This window comes from Marmota marmota, unplaced genomic scaffold, assembly GCF_001458135.2.
Source record: "Marmota marmota marmota unplaced genomic scaffold, marMar, whole genome shotgun sequence".
Lineage (NCBI taxonomy): Eukaryota > Metazoa > Chordata > Mammalia > Rodentia > Sciuridae > Marmota > Marmota marmota.
In genome coordinates, this window is record NW_025999982.1 from 6,185,219 (window position 1) to 6,203,228 (window position 18,010).

General features: G+C 46.4%; 1 protein-coding gene across 3 annotated transcripts in view; it reads left to right on the plus strand.

Moving 5' to 3' along the window:
- Positions 1 to 17,914, plus strand: part of Zfand3 (zinc finger AN1-type containing 3) — a 242,989-nt gene extending 225,075 nt beyond the window's left edge. For all 3 annotated transcript variants that reach the window (XM_048805234.1, XM_015487674.2, XM_048805233.1), the window contains one exon: positions 16,279 to 17,914. In XM_048805234.1, the coding sequence (XP_048661191.1) occupies positions 16,279 to 16,433 (155 nt within the window). In that variant the 3' untranslated portion in view covers positions 16,434 to 17,914. The remainder of the gene's footprint in view (positions 1 to 16,278) is intronic.
- Positions 17,915 to 18,010: the final 96 nt, after the last annotated feature.

An 18,010-nucleotide genomic window follows, 5' to 3' on the forward strand; every position in this document is an offset into this window, starting at 1 on the left:
CTGCTCCACTAAACTAAAACTAGCCTCCTGTAACACAGTGCTTCTCCTCAGTCTGTCCTTCAGAGCAACCAGCACATATCCTCCTCCTCTTCTGCAAGCTGCCTTTCACATACCTGAGCAGAACAGGCTTTCCAAATCCCTAGTTCCTCCAGTAGCAAGTCCATCCCCTGGGACCAGAGAACTGTTTCATAACATTAAGGACAGAGTTGCATATGGGAATGCCAGATTTGGCTCAGTGTTTGTCTCCATGTTTTCTTCATTGGGGGTCCTTACAAAATCTGGGTAGCTTTGTGAAGAAAACCCTTCTTCATCTGGTCTTTTCCTGAAACTGCTCAAAAGACTTCTCTTTTGTGGAGTTCATGCTTGGCTTCTGTTGGTCTATTTCTCAGAACATATTAAAACTGTCTACACATGAATCCTTCCTCCTGGATCATGAGCATTGCGAGGTAGGGACTGTGCAGTATTTTTCTCTAGTTCTCAGCTCTAGCTGCAATACTTGCTGTACAGTGATGCTTAGTCAACCTGTGAGTAGATTGGGCAAACCCATACTATCGCAGTTATGATCCTCTGGTGAAGGAAAAAAGAATTGTTTCTTTGGGCATCTTCTTGTGTATTGGGTGCCTGCACTTGTGTTATATCATTTGACCCTTAAAAAACATTGCTGAACAAATGGTACCTCCATTTTCACAGAGAGGAAAACTCAAACTTTGAAGTAACTCAGAAATACTAAGGAAGTACCTGAGTTTTGAGCCCAGGTATGTTGATCTCCCAAAATCCCACTGCCTTTTCAAAATGTCCCAGAGCTGACCCATTGGGTGCCCTAAACAATGAGGAGATGACTACAGCCTTGGCTGTCCATGTATATCAGCCATGTAGAATTTAGCCCATTCCTTAACCTCTTTCCCAATTCAGGGATGCTTTTTATTGAACATTAAATAGTAAAAATGTGTGTGACCTACTGTGTAGGGATCATTCAAGGTGGTGTTTGTTATCCATTCTTCCTTGTGCACTGTTTTTTGTTTTGTTTTTACAATTGATTTTTTTAACAGAAACAGTTTTTTAACTTACTTTATTTATTTGTTTATTTATTTATTTGTTTGTTTGTTTATTTATTTATTTTAATGTGGTGCTGAGGATTGAGCCCAGTGCCTCACACATGCTAGGCAAGCACTGTACCAACTGAGCCACCACCCCAGCCCCTCATGCACTGTTATTTGTTGTTGTTTGCTTTTGTAGCAGTACTGGGGATTGAGCCCAGGGGCATTCTACCACTAAGCTGAGTCCCCAGCTCCCTCCCCCTTTTGAAAAAAGTATTTTGAGATAGGATCTTGTTAAGTTTCTGAGGTTGGCCTCAGACTTGTGATTCTCTTGCCTCGGCCTTCCAGTTCACTGGAACTACAGGTATATGCCACCTGTCACCTCCTGTAGATGAGATACTCCTGGAGGACAGGGTCCACGTACCTGGGTAATATGAGACACAATGACATTTAATTCTTATTGACCTTATACATTCTCTTTTCTCCAGAGGACTAATTCATGTCCTCATTGTTCATGAAAACTTACCTCCTCCAGGATACCTTATGCAGTTGACCTCTCCTTGGTGCCCCCGATTTATTACACATTGCTGAATTGTATTGATTTTATTTGCAGTTGATTTCTTGCTTTGCTTCTTGTGACCTTCAGCTTGTTTTCCTCTCTGTGTGTCTCCAGCTATCTTTAAAATCAGGAACTAGTGACACACACACCTATCTCCCCCCACCCCCGGCTCCCCCTCTCCCCCTTTCCCTCTCTCTCCTCTTTTCCTCCACCCAGCCCCTAGAATAGAGCTCTCTAAACAGTGCACAGATGACCAATAAATACTTTTGACTCCTTGAGCCTGATAGCTTCTTTCTCTTGCCGGACTGACAGCCCTACACTGGAGCCTGAGTCCTTTATTTATTAGATGAGATTTCTATAGCACCTTCCCTTTGAGAAGATCAATATCAATGAAGTTTGTTTCTGCTTCTGAATAAGATCACATGACAGCCTTTACCCCTCAACTGCTGGGGCCTGCAGATACAGACTCCACGAAGCCTTGCTACCTCAAATCTTGCTATCTGGCTGCCAGCAAGGAGGCTAAATAAGATTCTATGACAAGAACAACAGAAACTCTGTGGTGTTGGTCTGTACTATAGTCAGTATAACAGAAAAGGTGTTTGCAGTGAAGATCACTGCTATCTTTTAGAAAGCAAATGTGGAGAAGGCCCACTAGCCAGCACCCATTCAGTGTTCCCAGGTTGTGGCTCACCCACGGTGCATGGTGTCATGGGGCACTAGAACTGTTTAGTCTCTGAGATTCAAAGCCATTCTGCTAGGAAGCTAGGTCCCTGTGACAGGACCCACGAGAGGCATAGCAAGCAGTCTGTTCCCAGAGATTCAAAAGCAGCAAATCCTGGATAGTCTGAGAAGTAACACTATCCTAGCTAGAAGGAAAGGAGCTACCAGAATTCATATCTGAATAGCTGAGACTAATTGTGACACATATGAACAAAGTTCATGGACAGAAAACTGAAAAGAGTGAATGTTTTAGCCCTGTATTTCATTGAAGAAGTGCCTAAAATAATTGGGTCAGCTGACTTTTCTAGGAATTGCTCACCTTTCTACCACCTATTTGTTTGTACAGATATTATTCCCATCGCTATTCAGGGTTAGACAGAGCTCTGTAGGGAATGAACACATTTCCCAGGGGCTTCGGACAGAGGTGCACCTATAACAGCTGCTTGGTGTGTGTAATGAGCAGCATCCCTGCCCTGACCTGTCCTCACACCTGTAGTCCAGAGGACCCTGTCTCTGTGGATCAGGAGTTAAGGCAGCCTAGCCACTGAGGCAGCTTGTGAAACAAAAAAGTAAAGGGAAATCAAGGTGTTGGAGAGAGAGGAGAAGGGAACAAAATGGAGAAGTACTAAAACCGTGAGGAAATGGAAGGGACGTTTTTAGAGGATAATAATGAGGCATGGGGGGGTCCAGTGGCACTTACTAGAGGAACGGTGATTTGTCACACTACCAGTCCCTGAGCACCCTGGATGGGGTCACTACTTTTCTCTGAGATTTGAAGGATGTTGTCTTTCTTTGTTGTCACCTGTGGCATTGAGAGGTAAAACCACCTATGTTGCCTAATTCATTGCTGTACTCCTAACAGTTCTGGGACACAGTGGAAGGAGGTGATGATGAGGAATGCCCCTCTTTGCTTTGGGTAACCCTTTGTTCACGGCTTCACCAACTGCCATGTATGCTAAAGTGTAAGTGCCCAGGAGGGTGACTGGGAGATAGGTGACACTAGCCTGTGGGAAGTCCACCTCCTAGAATCTTCCACAGCAGCCCCTGCCTTACAGGATCCGAGGAAGGCCTGCTGCATTCAGTCTGATGAATCTCCCAGAAAAGCATTTTGAGGCTCCAGGGGATCTAGGGGCAAGAGTACCAGGGCAGTGTTAGATGCTCTCCTCCAACCAAAATTTTCTCTTAAGTGTTAATGAAGATATTTGCTTTTGCCACCCAGGAGAAGGGTGTTTCTAGGCTGTTAGGGAGGTGGCAGGCAGTGGCTACAGTGTGGTTGAAGACAGGCCTTGTGAACCCCAGAGAGTATGACAGCTACCACCTGAGCCTTGCAGAAATTCATGGGCCTCCTCCTCAGAGGACAGTCAGGACACATGCTGTACTCTCCACACATTCTGATATTCTTCCTTCTTGAACTCTGTCAGTCCACCAGCCCCTGGAAGATGGAATCTGTGAGTCAGCACACAAGAGAGCTTGCTCCTTCTTGTGATTAACATACAGGATGACATACATGTACTCCCCATCACTGTGCTATCCATCTATCCATGCTACAGATACACCAGAAAGGGGGAATTCTAGATTTTCAAGTTAAAGGGTATTTTTCCCTTGAGCTGAACTGTTACCCTGGGGTTAATTTTCCATAGAATCTGGAGTAACTGACCAGAATACCAGGGTAGAGAAGTGAATGTCATTGGGAGCCTGTGTGACTATGCTCAGTTCTTCATTAGCTATTTAGCTCATTTTATGGCTAAGTTTCAATTCCAAGAGAGCATCTAATGCCATCTTGGACATTTCTGGGTTGCCTCTCTGAGTGAGCTTAGCAAATAGCGACTCATATTAATTATAGCAGTAGAAAAAGCATAATTAGGAAAGTAAACCTGCTAGTGCAAAAACTGGGATATATCCAAAATAACAGTTTTTCAGCTGTCCCTGCTGAACCCATTTGCCCAGGTAAGTAGACCATGTGGTGGTGGACTCTTGGAGTGGGATAAGAGGATAGTTATTAGCATTACACATTCTTTTATTGCTAGAATTAATTTTCTTCTGTTTTTAATGAGTCATCTGTCAACTAAAATTATTTTTTTCATTCTACTGATCTTTATTGAGTTCTAGAAGTAAAGCAGGAAATAAAACCCAAGTGTGTAATCTCTTGGTGCTTTTATTCTTTAGGGGAGAGAGACAGTAAACAAGGGAACAGGTCCTCAAGATGATATCTGGTAGGAGTAAGCACAGGGAACCACAGTAGGGATGGTAGGGCAAATCTGGGAGCAGAGCTGAGACCAGCAAGCTAGGAGAAAAGTGTCCCAGGCAGAGAGAGCATAGGTCTTGGGGTGGGGGGGACAAATTTGACATATCTGAGAGCAAAAAGCCATCCAGCATTGCTAAAGCAGAGTGTTAGAAGAGAGTGGAGGGGCAGACGGACAGTGGGGAACTTACAGGCCTTTGAAAGGGGGTTGATTATTATTCTAAACATAGTAGGAAGGCATTGAAGGGTTTTAAGCAAAGGAGTGACATGATCTGATTTACATTTTTAAAATATCCCTCTGGGAGAGAAGCAGAAATGCTTGTGTATGCATAGACTCTCAAGAATACATAAAACTGGTGGCAGTGGTTGCTTGGCCTCTCGGGAGGGTGACTGAGAAAATGAGATGAGAGACCTACTTTTTGCTGAATGTTGCTTTATACAATTTAAATTTTATTATATTCATATATTCGATTATTCAAAGAAGAGTTAACAAATACGAAACAGTACATCTCGGGTCAATTATCCTAAAAGTAAGCCCCCTAAAGTCCCTCAAAATGCTCTGAGGAGGGAGGCTTGGAAGGCAGCAAGAGCAACATCAGGGCATGAGCAGGCCACAGGTGGAGTTAGGGCCTCCCTGCATCGTAGCCCTGCTGGCATTCCTTCTGTTCCTCAAGCATGCTGAACTCATTCCTGCCACCGGACCTCTGCGTGTGATGGGAGAGAATGGCAGATTCGAGACATCATTTAGAGTAAGTCTAATGAGGCCACAAATAAAGACAGTGTGAGTAGTAAGGGAAAGAGAAATCAAGAATGAGTTCTGGGTTTTGACTGGAGCAGGGATGATTAGGAGATAAACTAATGTAGGGGTCAAGAGGATTAATTTCTGTTTTGAACATAGTTGAGATTTCTATTAGACAACTTCGTTTAAGGTGTTTCTCAAATAGGCAGTTTGATAATATAGGAGTTTGGGGAAGAATTCCTGGATGGAAATGTGAATGAGCTATGTAAAGAAGTGAATGTAAAGGGTGAAAAATGCAGGAGGACTTAATTCTGGAGTGATTTTTAGAGAAACCAGTAAAAGTTCTTAAGGAGCAGTAGTTAGTGAAATGGCAAGAAAGTCAGGAGTGTGGTATCACAGAGGGTGAGAGAGAAAAGCTGTTAGGAAACAGAGAGGAATGTGCTGTGAGAGGTTAGGGATTGGGATATTGGACTTGGCTACCTGAGCTATTGATTAACCTTTCTTGTCCCTTAAGATCCAGAGAACACAGTGTACCTGCAACTAACTTGTTCATTCCATTCGACCAACATATTTTGAGTGAATCAAGCACTGTTGTAAGATGTGTGATAAGTTACAGAAACATGGTCCTAGATTTCATAAAATCTAGTCAAATTAAACAAGTTACATAAAAAAAGTTGCACAAATGATCCTAAAATTTCAATTATGACAAGTAATTGAAGAAGTGCAGGGTGCCGTGAAAGCATGTATGGGGCCCTAGGCTGGCCTGAGAGCCTCCTGAGCTCAGACTGAGGCCTGTATGTGAGAAGTCAGTCAGGAGTCAGTGTGTCTAGAACAGAGTGCCAGGGGTGAATGGCACCAGGGGAACAACAGATGGCAGGGATGTGATTGTGCTACAGTGGTGACATTTTAATTATAGTCAGTAGGAAAGTGTTAAAAGGTTTAACTCTCAAGGAGTGGCTATCATACTCCTTTGCTGCTCCGAGGAAGGTGGGTTTGAGGTGGGGTGAACACCTAGAGGAGGTATCGCAGCTGCCATGGGAAAAGATACTGGTGACTTCTAGATGGTGGCAATAGAAATGGAAAAAAGAGAATGAATTTGATTTTTTTAAATGGATTCAAAGAAGTTTGTAATTTAGTGTGAAGAGTAAGGAAGACAACACTGATGACCAGGTTTGCGTCATGAGCTGTTGTGGCCTTGTTCTCTCAGAATGGAGACGCTAGAGGAAAAACAGATTTGTGGGTAAGTAGCAAGTGTCCCATTTTAGACCCCCCTGCAAAACTCTGACATAATCAAGACACTAAGTAGACAACTGAATACAGAAGCATGGAGCTCTACAAAGGTGTCTAGGGCAGAGAGAATAAGTTCCAGAATTATTAGCATATGAGTTAGAATTTCAAACCTTGGACAAGAATGTCAATGAAACAAAGAGCCCTCATTGACTCTGCAGGAGTAGCCAGCTGTTCTAGATGCTCAAGTTGGACTTAGCCATTTTTAGCCTTCATTCATGGGGGTATGTTTATACCTAGATTGCACCCATTTTGTTAAGTTCTAGTATCTGAGTCTCTCCTACTCCCACCCTGGGTGAGATGGGATTGGGCTATGGGGGTTAGGTTCTTCCATGCAGTAAGTTTGTAGGATCAAACAGTGGACTGGTGGAGCAGGGTAGCACACTCACTGACTCAAGCTGAGGCAGGAGGATCACAAATTCGAGGCCAGCCTCAGACTTGACCAAACCCTGTCCCAAAAAAGTCTAGAGATGTGGGTCATCAACTCATTGGGGGTTTTAAGTAGAGTTTGCAGTCTGACCTCAAATTTGAACTTATGTCTGTAGCTAAAACATTCTGCCATTGAATGAACCTAAATTAACTTTAAATATAGAGACTCAAGAAGCCAGCTCCTCTGCCCAGCCCCACCACCACCTACAGTGGACGGCAGACATTGTGGGACCTGTAACTTTAAAGCTCAGATTTTGTGAAAATAGAAAAGGGCATGCTTATATTCTTAAGCTCTTCAGAATGACCTTTTTTAGTTACTACAGTGAAAACAAAAAGCATGTAGAAAGGCTTCAATCTTAAACGAAGCACATAAAACAAGCGCGTGCAATGCTGGTGCGGCTTGGGTGGGACAGGCTGTTGCAGAGTGTCTATAGCCCCTTCCTTCCTCTCCCTCATCCTTCCACTGCAGCTCCCCGCCTGACAGTCTCAGGGAAACAGACACACTGCCAGTACGTGAGCAAACTTGGAAACACACGTGCTCTGCCTCTGCTTGTGAGAGAGGCTTGCAGAATTCTCAGCTGTACCTGTGGAGATGCCCAACAAGGGCAGAGAAGCTGCTCTCTGTTGTCCTTGAAAAGTTTTCATGTCCCTTCAAAAGTGTCCCAAAACACTGAGTGCTTTCCGGGCTGCCTTGTGTAGTCTTCATGTATTTAAATCAGATATCTCCAAAATTTGCATATCTTCCACCGAAGTCTTTACTGAGTTCTTGTCACTTAGCATGTATTTATAGTCTATAAAAACAGGTTTGTGGAGAGGGGAGAGGAAACTTGTACATCACGCATTGGGAGCAAGATTTCCACATTCATTCTCCCTTGGCAGCAGGGACTTCTCGAAGGAGAAGGTAGCCTGAGTCTAGACTGAGAGGTAAAGGCAGGTGGGCAGAGGCAAGTTATGTGAGTGGTGAAGGAAGGCACAGGCATGTCTGGAGGGAGGCCAGAGCTGAGGAGCCAGGTGTGCTAGCTTTAAAGTGAGAGGGACCATGCCACCATGAGGCGTCACCCAGGAACAGGCATCAAAGAAATGATCCTTTCTTTTCTAGGTGTTGCTTTGGAGAGAGAGGTGTTGCATTTTCAGTCTGATGCCCTCTGATTACACTGCCATGTGGACATTCCATGACTTAGATGGAATGCGGTGTGCTTTGGGGGATGGCTAAACAGCCTGCAGTCCCAGGGTAAGCCGTGTGGCAGGAGCCTGGCTATTGAGTTACCTCATGAGCCTACCCTATGCCCTCCAAGATGGAATGAATGTAGTCGCTTTTTGTCACCTCCACCGTAGCTTTGGGGCTGGTTTTATTAGAGACTACCCCTCCATTTGAGAAGATAAACTTATAAGGAAAAAGGAAATGTTTAAAGAAAAGTTAAAACAAACCAGGAGCCGACTGATAGAAGGGTAAGGACTTCCCCAAACCAGAAGTTTCTTGACAGCACAGCATTGCTTTCCTTAGAGCCCAAATGTGGCTGGAGTCTGGACAGCGAAGGGGCCAGGAGTGTAGGCACCTCCTTGAGGGTTATGGACCCAAAAAAACAACCTGATATCAAGAGGTTAATGCTGCCTACTTTTAATTACTGAAATGAGGTTTGACAGAGCAAGTCATTATTCCTGTGGCAAAAACTGCCTTAAGCTATTTTGTCTTAGGGGTAGGTTTTTTTGTTTTGGGGGGCTTTTGTTTGTTTTTGTTTCGGTACTAGGGATTGAACCTAAGGGTACTTCACCACAGAGCTACATCTCCAGCCCCCTTTTTTTTTTCTTCTTTATTTTGAGAAGGGTATGACTAAGTTTCCCAGGCTAACCTTGAACTTGTGATCCTTTTGTTTCAGCCTCCATAGTCCCTGGGATTTCAGCCATGAGCCACAGCTTAGCATAATAGGAGCCAACAGCCAGCCCCCTTCTTGTTCTCTGAGGATTAAAGAGCTTGCTGGAAGAAACATTCTCACAAATCACAGTGTCCTTTGTGTTATCCTGTGCCCCTAGGTGACAAAATAGGTTTTGCCTAGGCAGAGTAAGAGTGAACTGTGGGAGGTTTGTTCTCTGTAAGGGCTGTGCTTGAGTGGGTGATAGAGAAGACTTTGCTGGGATAGAGTGAGCATTCCCCACAGAAGAAGGGGTTAATTAGAGGTTTTATCAAGAATTAGACTGTATGGAAAGAAACAGTAATAAAGGATGTCAACAGTAGTGGAAGTTTTTTATAGTTTTAAAGCTGTGTGTGTACAGATTGCACCAGGAGTTTCATTCAGACGGACCATGACAGTTTTCTTTCCTCCGCTGCTGACTGCTCTCTTAGAGCAAAGTGCAAGCCTGCTGAGGGAGGGCTCCAGCAGTGCCGAGTGCAGCAGCTACTTTGAGTTCTGTGCTGCACAGGGCTCTTGTATCTTTGCCCTCTGTTACACGGCTATTTGGTGTAACATGTAGCTTGTTGTATGTAGCTGATATTTTAATTGATTTGGGGAAAACTAGATGATTGCTTCCGTTTTAGAGTTATCTCAGTGCGATTTAGTGGTGTTTATTAAGGAGTAGGGTATGCTTCTCTAAATTGCAAGTTTTCCTTCCCTTTGAAAGATGCCCAGCTTAGTGATTGACTCTGGCTTTGGTTCCAGTGCCCTGGGCATCTGACCTCTGCTCATCACTGGTTCTCTTCTCCAACTCAGCAGAGCACTGTATCAGCCAGCTCAGTGAGCTGGGATCCAGTTCTGGTTTTTGGAGCATAATGATTTTCCCTCCACCTTGCAAAGCCAGGAATGGAGAAGAATGTAAAACAGACACTTCCATTCCTGAAACACCTGCAACTGCTTTGCCTGTGCCATGGGCCTGATGAAATAAAATGCATTAAGATCCTTTAATACGTTTCTGTGCTACAAATTCTGCCTTGGGCATTGGGTCAGCGGATGTGGTATAATCTAGGGATTGCTACTGGTGGGAGTATAAATGGCTAATGCTTTGCAGCAGGCTTTCCTGTAACCACCTGCTGTTCCTAACACGTACTTACAAATGAGCTATGAGGTCAGTGAGCTGTCCTAAGCTTTAAGAAACTTTTACCTTGCTGGGAAAAAAAATGGACTTTTTTTTTTTTTAAATGAGCTTGCCTGGTCATTTCAGCTGCACAAACGAGGCACATTTGTTGTTTCTTTCTTAAAAAGACATTTTAGAAACCAAATGATACCTAATTACTGAGTTGAGATTTGGGGTGGCCACCCTTAGGAAGCTCTTGGGTAGATTCTGTTTGTTGGAGCGCCTGTGCATCTGCAGCAATAGTTTGATTTGCCTCAGGACTGGACATAGCTGCCCAGGCCTAGTCACTTCACCATGCAGCATCCAGCAGGGGCTGGGGGCTCCTAAGCAGGTGCTCTGTGCAGACAGCATGTGCACTGCCACCACACACTGCACAGCAGAGTATTTTAACAGTACCCCAGTCCCTGAGGCCTGTCGGTATTTTTAGGTTCTGCTTGAACCTTTGACAATTTGAAATTCAAATGAGCAAGAAAGTGTAAAACATTTTGTGCAAGTGAGGTAAAAATACCAAGCAGCTGGAGCTGAGGTCTACCCTGGTCTGAGGCTTTAATAAAACAGCCACTCGGGTGCCTCCAATTTGGGGATCTGCACGAAAGCAAATGTTTTATTGAAGTCCCAAAGTGTCCAGAGCTGCCCAGTTTTGCCAACTTTAAATGGTGCCTTTATACTCCAAGATGAGGTCAGTAAGCAACATTTCTGCCTTGTAGGGATTAAATGAAAATGTCAAATTTTGTGAATTTTGTCATCACTTTCTTGGTCTCCCTTGGGGTATTACATGAAAAACAATAGTTCTGACCATTGCCCACTTGTAAGGGCATGGAGGGATACACGGGCCCCCTCAGGCAACAGAAGGAGTCTGCTCGGGCAGAACGTAAAGTGGACTCAAGTGTGAGGCGGGCTTCTTCTCTCTGGCCTCCAGCTCCTGCTCCACCCATGTTCCCTGTTCCCCTCACAGTAGACCCTCCCTGTAGCTTAGGGGAAAGGGACAGTGAAAAGAAAGGAACTGGCAGATGCTTGGCTTGCTTCAGCTGCCTCTGGCTCCCTGCCTGCCAACACCGCAGAGACATGGGCCCTATTTCCTCCAGCACTGGGTTGGATGACTCCTGGGAGTATCCTCCTTGGGGTATTCCTCTTGGGCAGTGGTCGTTGTTGATTTTTGTATAGGAGTAAAATGGAAATATTGTTAGAACTTCCCTAGTACTTTAGAGCAAGGTGTTGGGTGTTATGACGTTTTTGCCTACTGATGGCATTTGTGCAAATTGCTCTCAGTAATGTAGATTTGGTCTCAAAACATCCACACCCCCCTCCCTTGTGTAGACAAAGGTGAAAGTGAGCTGTGAAAGAGAGCATCCAAATGAATTGTGTGAGTTTTCTATGTGAGCCTTAAAAACTGTCAGGTAAAATCAGATGTTTGGCTCCCATTAAATGAGCATTTTTAGAACTTACAAGTCTTGGAGAATGTGCTTCTCTTCAGTTTTCTGCTGGGAATGTGCTTCCAGGCCCTTCCACATTGGGCATCTTCATGTCTAATGTGGGCCATGGTCCGTTGACTGCCTTAGGAGGGCTGAGTCCAGATGTGTTCGTTTAACACCTGTGAACGGCCTCCCCTCTCCAGAGAAGCATACCTTCTCCCCTGCCCCGGGGCCTGTCTGCATTCCTCATTCATGTGGGCTTCTCTCAGGACTGAGGTTTGTGTACTGAAATCTTATGTGTCTGGTAGCAGTGGTCAGGAAAGCTGCTGCTTCCCCAGAACTTCGTCTCTTTCTGTCCACAGCCACAGGTGTGGGCAGTGCCCTGGATGCTTCCCACTTCATGTCCACGTGGCCCCTCCTGATGCTGCCTCCTCAGTTCAAGGTGTTCTTCTCAAACTGAGGGTGGAGCTGATGGAGCCCATAGGGAGACCTTCCAGCCCAGATCACCTGTCGAAGTCAGGCAGCCACCCTACTGCTCTTCTCCCTTTGCCCATGTCAGGGAGAAAGCGACAGTCCAGAGAGGCAGGGTGGGACCATGGAACAGTGCACTTGGAGAGCTGCCTCTTCACCCTCCTTTTTTAATCAAGGACTCGTCCCAAATTGCTCTTCAGTGCCAACAAGCAAAGAGTTGCCCATGCAAGTTCTTGAGCATTTTGTGCAGATTTACTGAAAACAGCTCAGCAGCCTTAAAGGAGCTCCACAGCCTTCTCCTGGACCACTGTTCATGAAATCCAGTAACCCAGTGCTCCAGGAGCAGGACAGCCAATCACATGACTGCAGGGGAGAGGACTAGGTTAAAAAGCACATTTGGCAGGCATTTCATGTTTTCAAAAAAATCCCTGGCTGTTTTTCTTTCTCTTGGGGTAAGTGTCCTTAACCATATTTGCCCACCCCTTACCTCTCATTATTCCTCCAAAGTACTGTAAATTGTGTAGCTGTGATAAACAAAAGTATGTTGAAATTGTTTTGAAAATTACCTGCTGCTGAACAATGGGATCATGAGCGAGTGTAGAATTGGGGTGTGTGTATACAAGTGAGCAATTAGGTTTTCATCGATACCTTTTTAAATTGGGGGAAAAAAACAATTGCAAGGTTCCCTGGGTGGAGGTGCCAGAGACATTGTTATGGTTCACTTCATCAGCTCTGTGTCCTTTGTGTTTTGTGCCTTCTGGATGCCAGTCTTCTTTGGCCCTCTCTCAAAAGGCCCCATTTGGTTTCTAATGAAAGATACAGAGGAAGTACTGAGGGCAGCCCAGACAGGTTGGAGTTAATGCTTGTGTGTTTTAAGATTGTGTTTGTCTTTGAAATTAAAGACAGTCTTACAGAACATACACACACACGCACACACACACAGCGCGAGCGAGCCTGGACTCATCTCTGTCCATGTCTATTTTGGTCTCCAGAGGATAATAAAAAGTTCATGACACTCACAGTGTCATCTGGAAACAGATCTTTGAGTACCAAGAAAAAAAATGAATAAAGATCGGTTCCCACCCATCCCTACCCACCATCCTCTGTACCCAACACAGTACTCTTCTGATACTGACACCAGAAGGCAGTTAGCCATCGTTCGCTGTCAGTGGATAATACCTACTCAGCACTTGGGACAAATTCCAGCATGTAACTTCCTCCTAGTGAATGATCGTGACAGGAGAGGGAGTTAACAAAGTTTATCTAATAAGCTCAGTGTAGCAACTTGGAAAGTTAGCCTTCCAGAATTTTCCCGCAGACTTCTCCCCAGTGAATCATGTAGTGCCATATATTACAATTGTTACCGCCATATATTACAATTGTTACCGATGCCACGCTCCCCAAATGTAGTTGCTACTGAGTAGTTCTCACTTTTCAAAAATCAAGGCCAAGTGTCAAGGTGTATGTATCAGGCACAGAACTTGGGTATTTGGGCTGAATGAAGAATCCTTGGGGTGGACAGAGAGAACACCTGGGAGAGTTGTTAGGGTTATCACTCACTTTGTTTCCTTTTCCACAACTGGCTGCCCCCCAGCTGGCAGAAGGCAGGTAAAGCAAATTGGGGTGATGACCAAACTGAAGCCTCTTCCCTCCACCGGAGTCTGCCTTTGATGAGATATTCAGCTGAGCCAGGAGCTGGGTTGATTCCATTTACTGCTGCTTTTATTCAGCCAGCAGCATTCATCAGAAGGATAGAAGAGCCCCTGGGACTTTGTCCTGAATCATCCCAGTATCTTGAAGGAAGGGAAGGGGCAGTAGGGATGTCCCCGTCCCTTATTATAGATATTGCAGGTCCAGAAATATGTCAGGACTTGGTGACAGACATACCCTGATGCCATCCTGTTGGTTCCCCAGCATGGCTACAAGTTCCCCCTTACCATCTGGGCTGTGCCTCGGAAAGATGATTTTCTTGTTAGATGGAGGATGCATATTGAGGCCATGCACGCTTCTGCTGTGAAATCCTTTAGGAGAAAGACAACTGGTATCCAATATCTTCGAGTAATGAACTTATCAGTAACTATAACACATGAGCTCATTAATCTTAACTTTGCTTTTGGACCAAGTGGGAGTTCAGCTTCTCGGGAGACAAAAATTTCATCTCTGTTCTTTTCCTTAAACCCAATCCCAATTTAGAGTCAAACATATTGCCCTGCTCTCCCTGGGAAGCAGTTAATAATATGTTTTCTTGAACAATAGATGGCTCAGGTCACTCAGGACCTCCAGGCTGCATGCACATGCCCAGGCACATGGTCTGAACTCAGGGCTTCCAAGTAGGGTGTGAGTGTCAACTTGGTCTTTGAGGACATTTAAGACCATACACACACACACACACACACACACACACACGTTGTTTCCTCAAACTGATGAATGGTGTCTAGGTGAAGTTAATCTTAAAAGCTAAGCCATTGATCCTGGTGTAATGGTGCAGGCCTATAATCCCAAGGACTCAGGAGGCTGAGGCAGGAAGATCATAAGTTTGAGGCCAGCCTCAGCAACTTAGTGAGACCCTGTCTCAAGAAAGAAAGAAAACATTTGAAAATTCATTTTGAAAACTAAAAGATCTAGAATAGCCAAGCAATTCTAAGTCAAAGAGATAAATGCCGGAGGCTTCACAATATGTGACTTCAAATTACACTACAGAGCTGTAGTAATAAAAACTGCGTGGAATTGGCATAAAAACAGACACACACACACCAGAGCTACAGAACAGAGACACAAAGACAAACCTAGTGCAAAAAAACAAAAAAACAAAAAACCTAAGTTCACTGAATCTTAATCTTAAATCGTCCATCCTGGCCACTTGTTCCTTTCCTCAACATCTGTCACAGCCTCCACATCACTGGAAAGAAATTGAGGCTGTGGGGTGAGTCTGTTTGCCAGAGTGCTATTATCCATCCATTCTGTGTTTTCAGGATCTGGGCTTAAAATAAGACAACCTGGGGAGGAATGTTTTTGGCCTGGAGAATAAGTGAGGGAAGACAGGCTGGGTGGGCTTCTGTGGGGCACTGGCTGCTACGGAGAGCAAATTCAGGAAGCACTGGCTTCGTGTGGAGGCTTGCTCTTCGTACCTGCCGCAGACCACCCACGGGATGAGGGTGGTGAGGAGCAGCCAGTGCTGGCAGGCATCTTCTGCCTGGATCTTCTCCACACCCTCCCTGTGGAGAGGCGTGCTTAGCTAGCGTGTGGAGGCCCAGAGCTCAGCCCCTAGAGCGCTGGGGGCGGGAGAGGGGAGGGCCAGATGAACCCAGCAGACACTGGGCGTCTACACCACACACACCGTTAGCCCTTCTAGAGGTTGACTGGAACGCTCGCAGGAGCAGGCTACACCATAGTGCACCTCTGTGTGTGCCTTTGTCCTGGCCTCTTTGCTGACCCCTGAAGTCCTCTTCATTGTGGCCACCCAGAGGGACTCTGCATCAATCACTTCCTTGCTGTCTGGCCTCTGAGTCTCTGGATCTGCTACTTTCACCAGGAAGGCCGTTTCTCTTATTTGCCCCCGACCAGTGTCTCCCTTGGAGTCCTCTGCTCAAAAATGAAACAACAACAAAAAGCTAAGGACCACAGCTGCCTCCACATCTGGGAGGGAAGGGCAAGCGGGAGGCCCTGAGTGGGGACCTCAGCCTCCCACCTGCCCGGGGGAGTTGAAGCATCAAGTTCCTTAGAGATGGCAGTTAGAGCACAACCTCTCCTTTCCCCTCTATTTTTGTTACCTTTTCCAAGACTTGGAGCGGTCTGTTTTCCTGAGAGCCCGCATGGCTTAAGGGCATGGTTTGACACTCCTGCCCTCCCCACAAGCCCTAGCTATTCAGAAGGTGGACTGTAAGCGAAGCCATCATCGTTTCTCCTCCCTCTCTGCCTCCTAAAAACAGTGTGGTGGAGGTCACGGTGTGCCTGCGCCAGGGACAGTGCTGAGCTGGCAACTAGGTGCTCTCCTCCTGCACGTGACTGGGGGTGGGGAAGTCAGCCCACTCGGTTCCATGGGAAAAGACAGTGTCTCACCGCAGCAGTCAGCGTGGGGTCCCACCCTTCTTGGGTCCAGGGGGACAGCCTTTGAGTAGCCACAGTGGGAGTTCTGAGGACTTCAGACTGGCTTGGGAGGCTGTGGAATGTGGAGCTTGGTCATCAACTGTTCAGCAGCAGGAGGCCTTGCTGTTATCACCATCCCCCACCCAGATGCCCCCCCACCCTCTGAGTTAGGGTGGCCTCCAGATGCCCTGCTCTAACAGTTGCTGTCCTCTGCCTCTCCCACCCTGCAGGTTACGTGTTCTGTATGTTACATCGCCTCCCCGAGCAGCATGACTGCACATTCGACCACATGGGCCGCGGCCGAGAGGAAGCCATCATGAAAATGGTGAAACTGGACCGGAAAGTGGGGCGCTCCTGCCAGCGCATCGGGGAGGGGTGCTCCTGAAGGCCAGGCATGGCCACCACATGACGCTGTTCTTAGTTCACTAATGTTAGCCTTATTTAGGACAAAGTCAGCCAGACACCTTGTACTGGGCACGCGTCAGACTACAGCCAGTCCGTTTCCTTTCTTTAGCCAGCCATCCTGGTACTGTAGTTTAGGGGTTGATGGTGGTTGAAATTGATTTCTGGCTGGTTACTAAGGTGCCTGCTAGCCATTGTATAAAATTAAAACATGAACAATATTTTTTTTTGAGCATGGCTAGTGGATTTAAAACAACACATACCTGTCACTGCTGGAGTCAAACTTATAAAAAGCCTTAAGCGGAAAGTGTTCCAGACGGAGACTCTGAGTTGTAGAGGAGTAGAAGCTGGTGTTACAGTTCCACGACGCACATGGCTTTGCCAGAAACTCTGTTTAATGTTTGGCCTTTCACCTCTTCACTTACCCTTAGTCCCAGGAGCCAGGATACCTGATGGCCACGCGTGCCTTGGCCATGGGAGGCTGCTGATGGCCACGTGGCTGGGCTGGGTGGTGGCCTCGCTCTCCCACACAGCTGGAAATGGGGGGCAGGGGACAGATTCTTATGGAAATTTTTTTACCTGACTTGCTATGAAACTCATCACACCGAAGAGAAACAATAACCTCACCTCGAAAATTAGCTCCACTCAAGACTAGTTCATGCACGAAACCCACCTTTTCTACACAGGATCCGCAGTCATGAGAAGCACCCAGCCAGAGTGTACCCTGACCCCAGTGGCTCTGGTTGCCATTTGCTAACCGCAGGGATCTGGCAGTTGATCAAAGGCCCGTGGCAGCACAGCACTGTGGCTGGGGTCTACAAACTGGCTTCTGCAGCCAGATTTCATATTGGGAGTTTTTAAAAAAGACATTTCGTAGCCACCAGGAATCAGTAGTAGTGTTGGGGAGCAGCTGGGGATGCTGCTGCCACAGCCTCGGTCCCTTCCACCCAGAGCCCACTTGCCCTTCTGGGGCTAAGAGGATGGTGCCGTGGCCCCCGCTCCTTCCCGTGCGGTCCATAGTTGAAGGACAGCCGTCCGCCTCTGCCACATGGCAGGCTTGGGAAGGGAAGGCAGCCTGCCTCACCAGAGTGTGGGTTGGCACCTCTAGAGCAGTGGCTGTGGCTGTGGCAGGAGGTGGGGAGGGCAGGTCTCCCACCCATTCCTCTGTGTGGGCAGAGAGGTTCAGTAGCCACAGTTGCTCAGCCAGTGGGGAAGAGGGGTGGTGGGCCTGGTTGCCTTGTTAGGAAATCCTTACCAGTCAGCTGAGCGTCTGGCTGGGGAGTCAGGACCAGGATTCCCTTGGAGGCCCCAATCAGGTGGTGGTTGTGCCAGTGCCCCCCCCCCCCTTGTGGTCCCAGTCAGAGAGGGCAGGAGGCTTCTGCCGAGGCACCGTGGTCTGCCCACACACAGGCTACTGATGGAACAGTTTAACCCAGCAGTTTCCTTGTATCCCACACCACACAGTTCAACTACTCTGTCTGCAAATTGTCAGTGGAACACCTGCAGCTGCAAATGTTTTTCAACCCAAAATAATGAAATAGGAAATCATGCTCTTCCCAA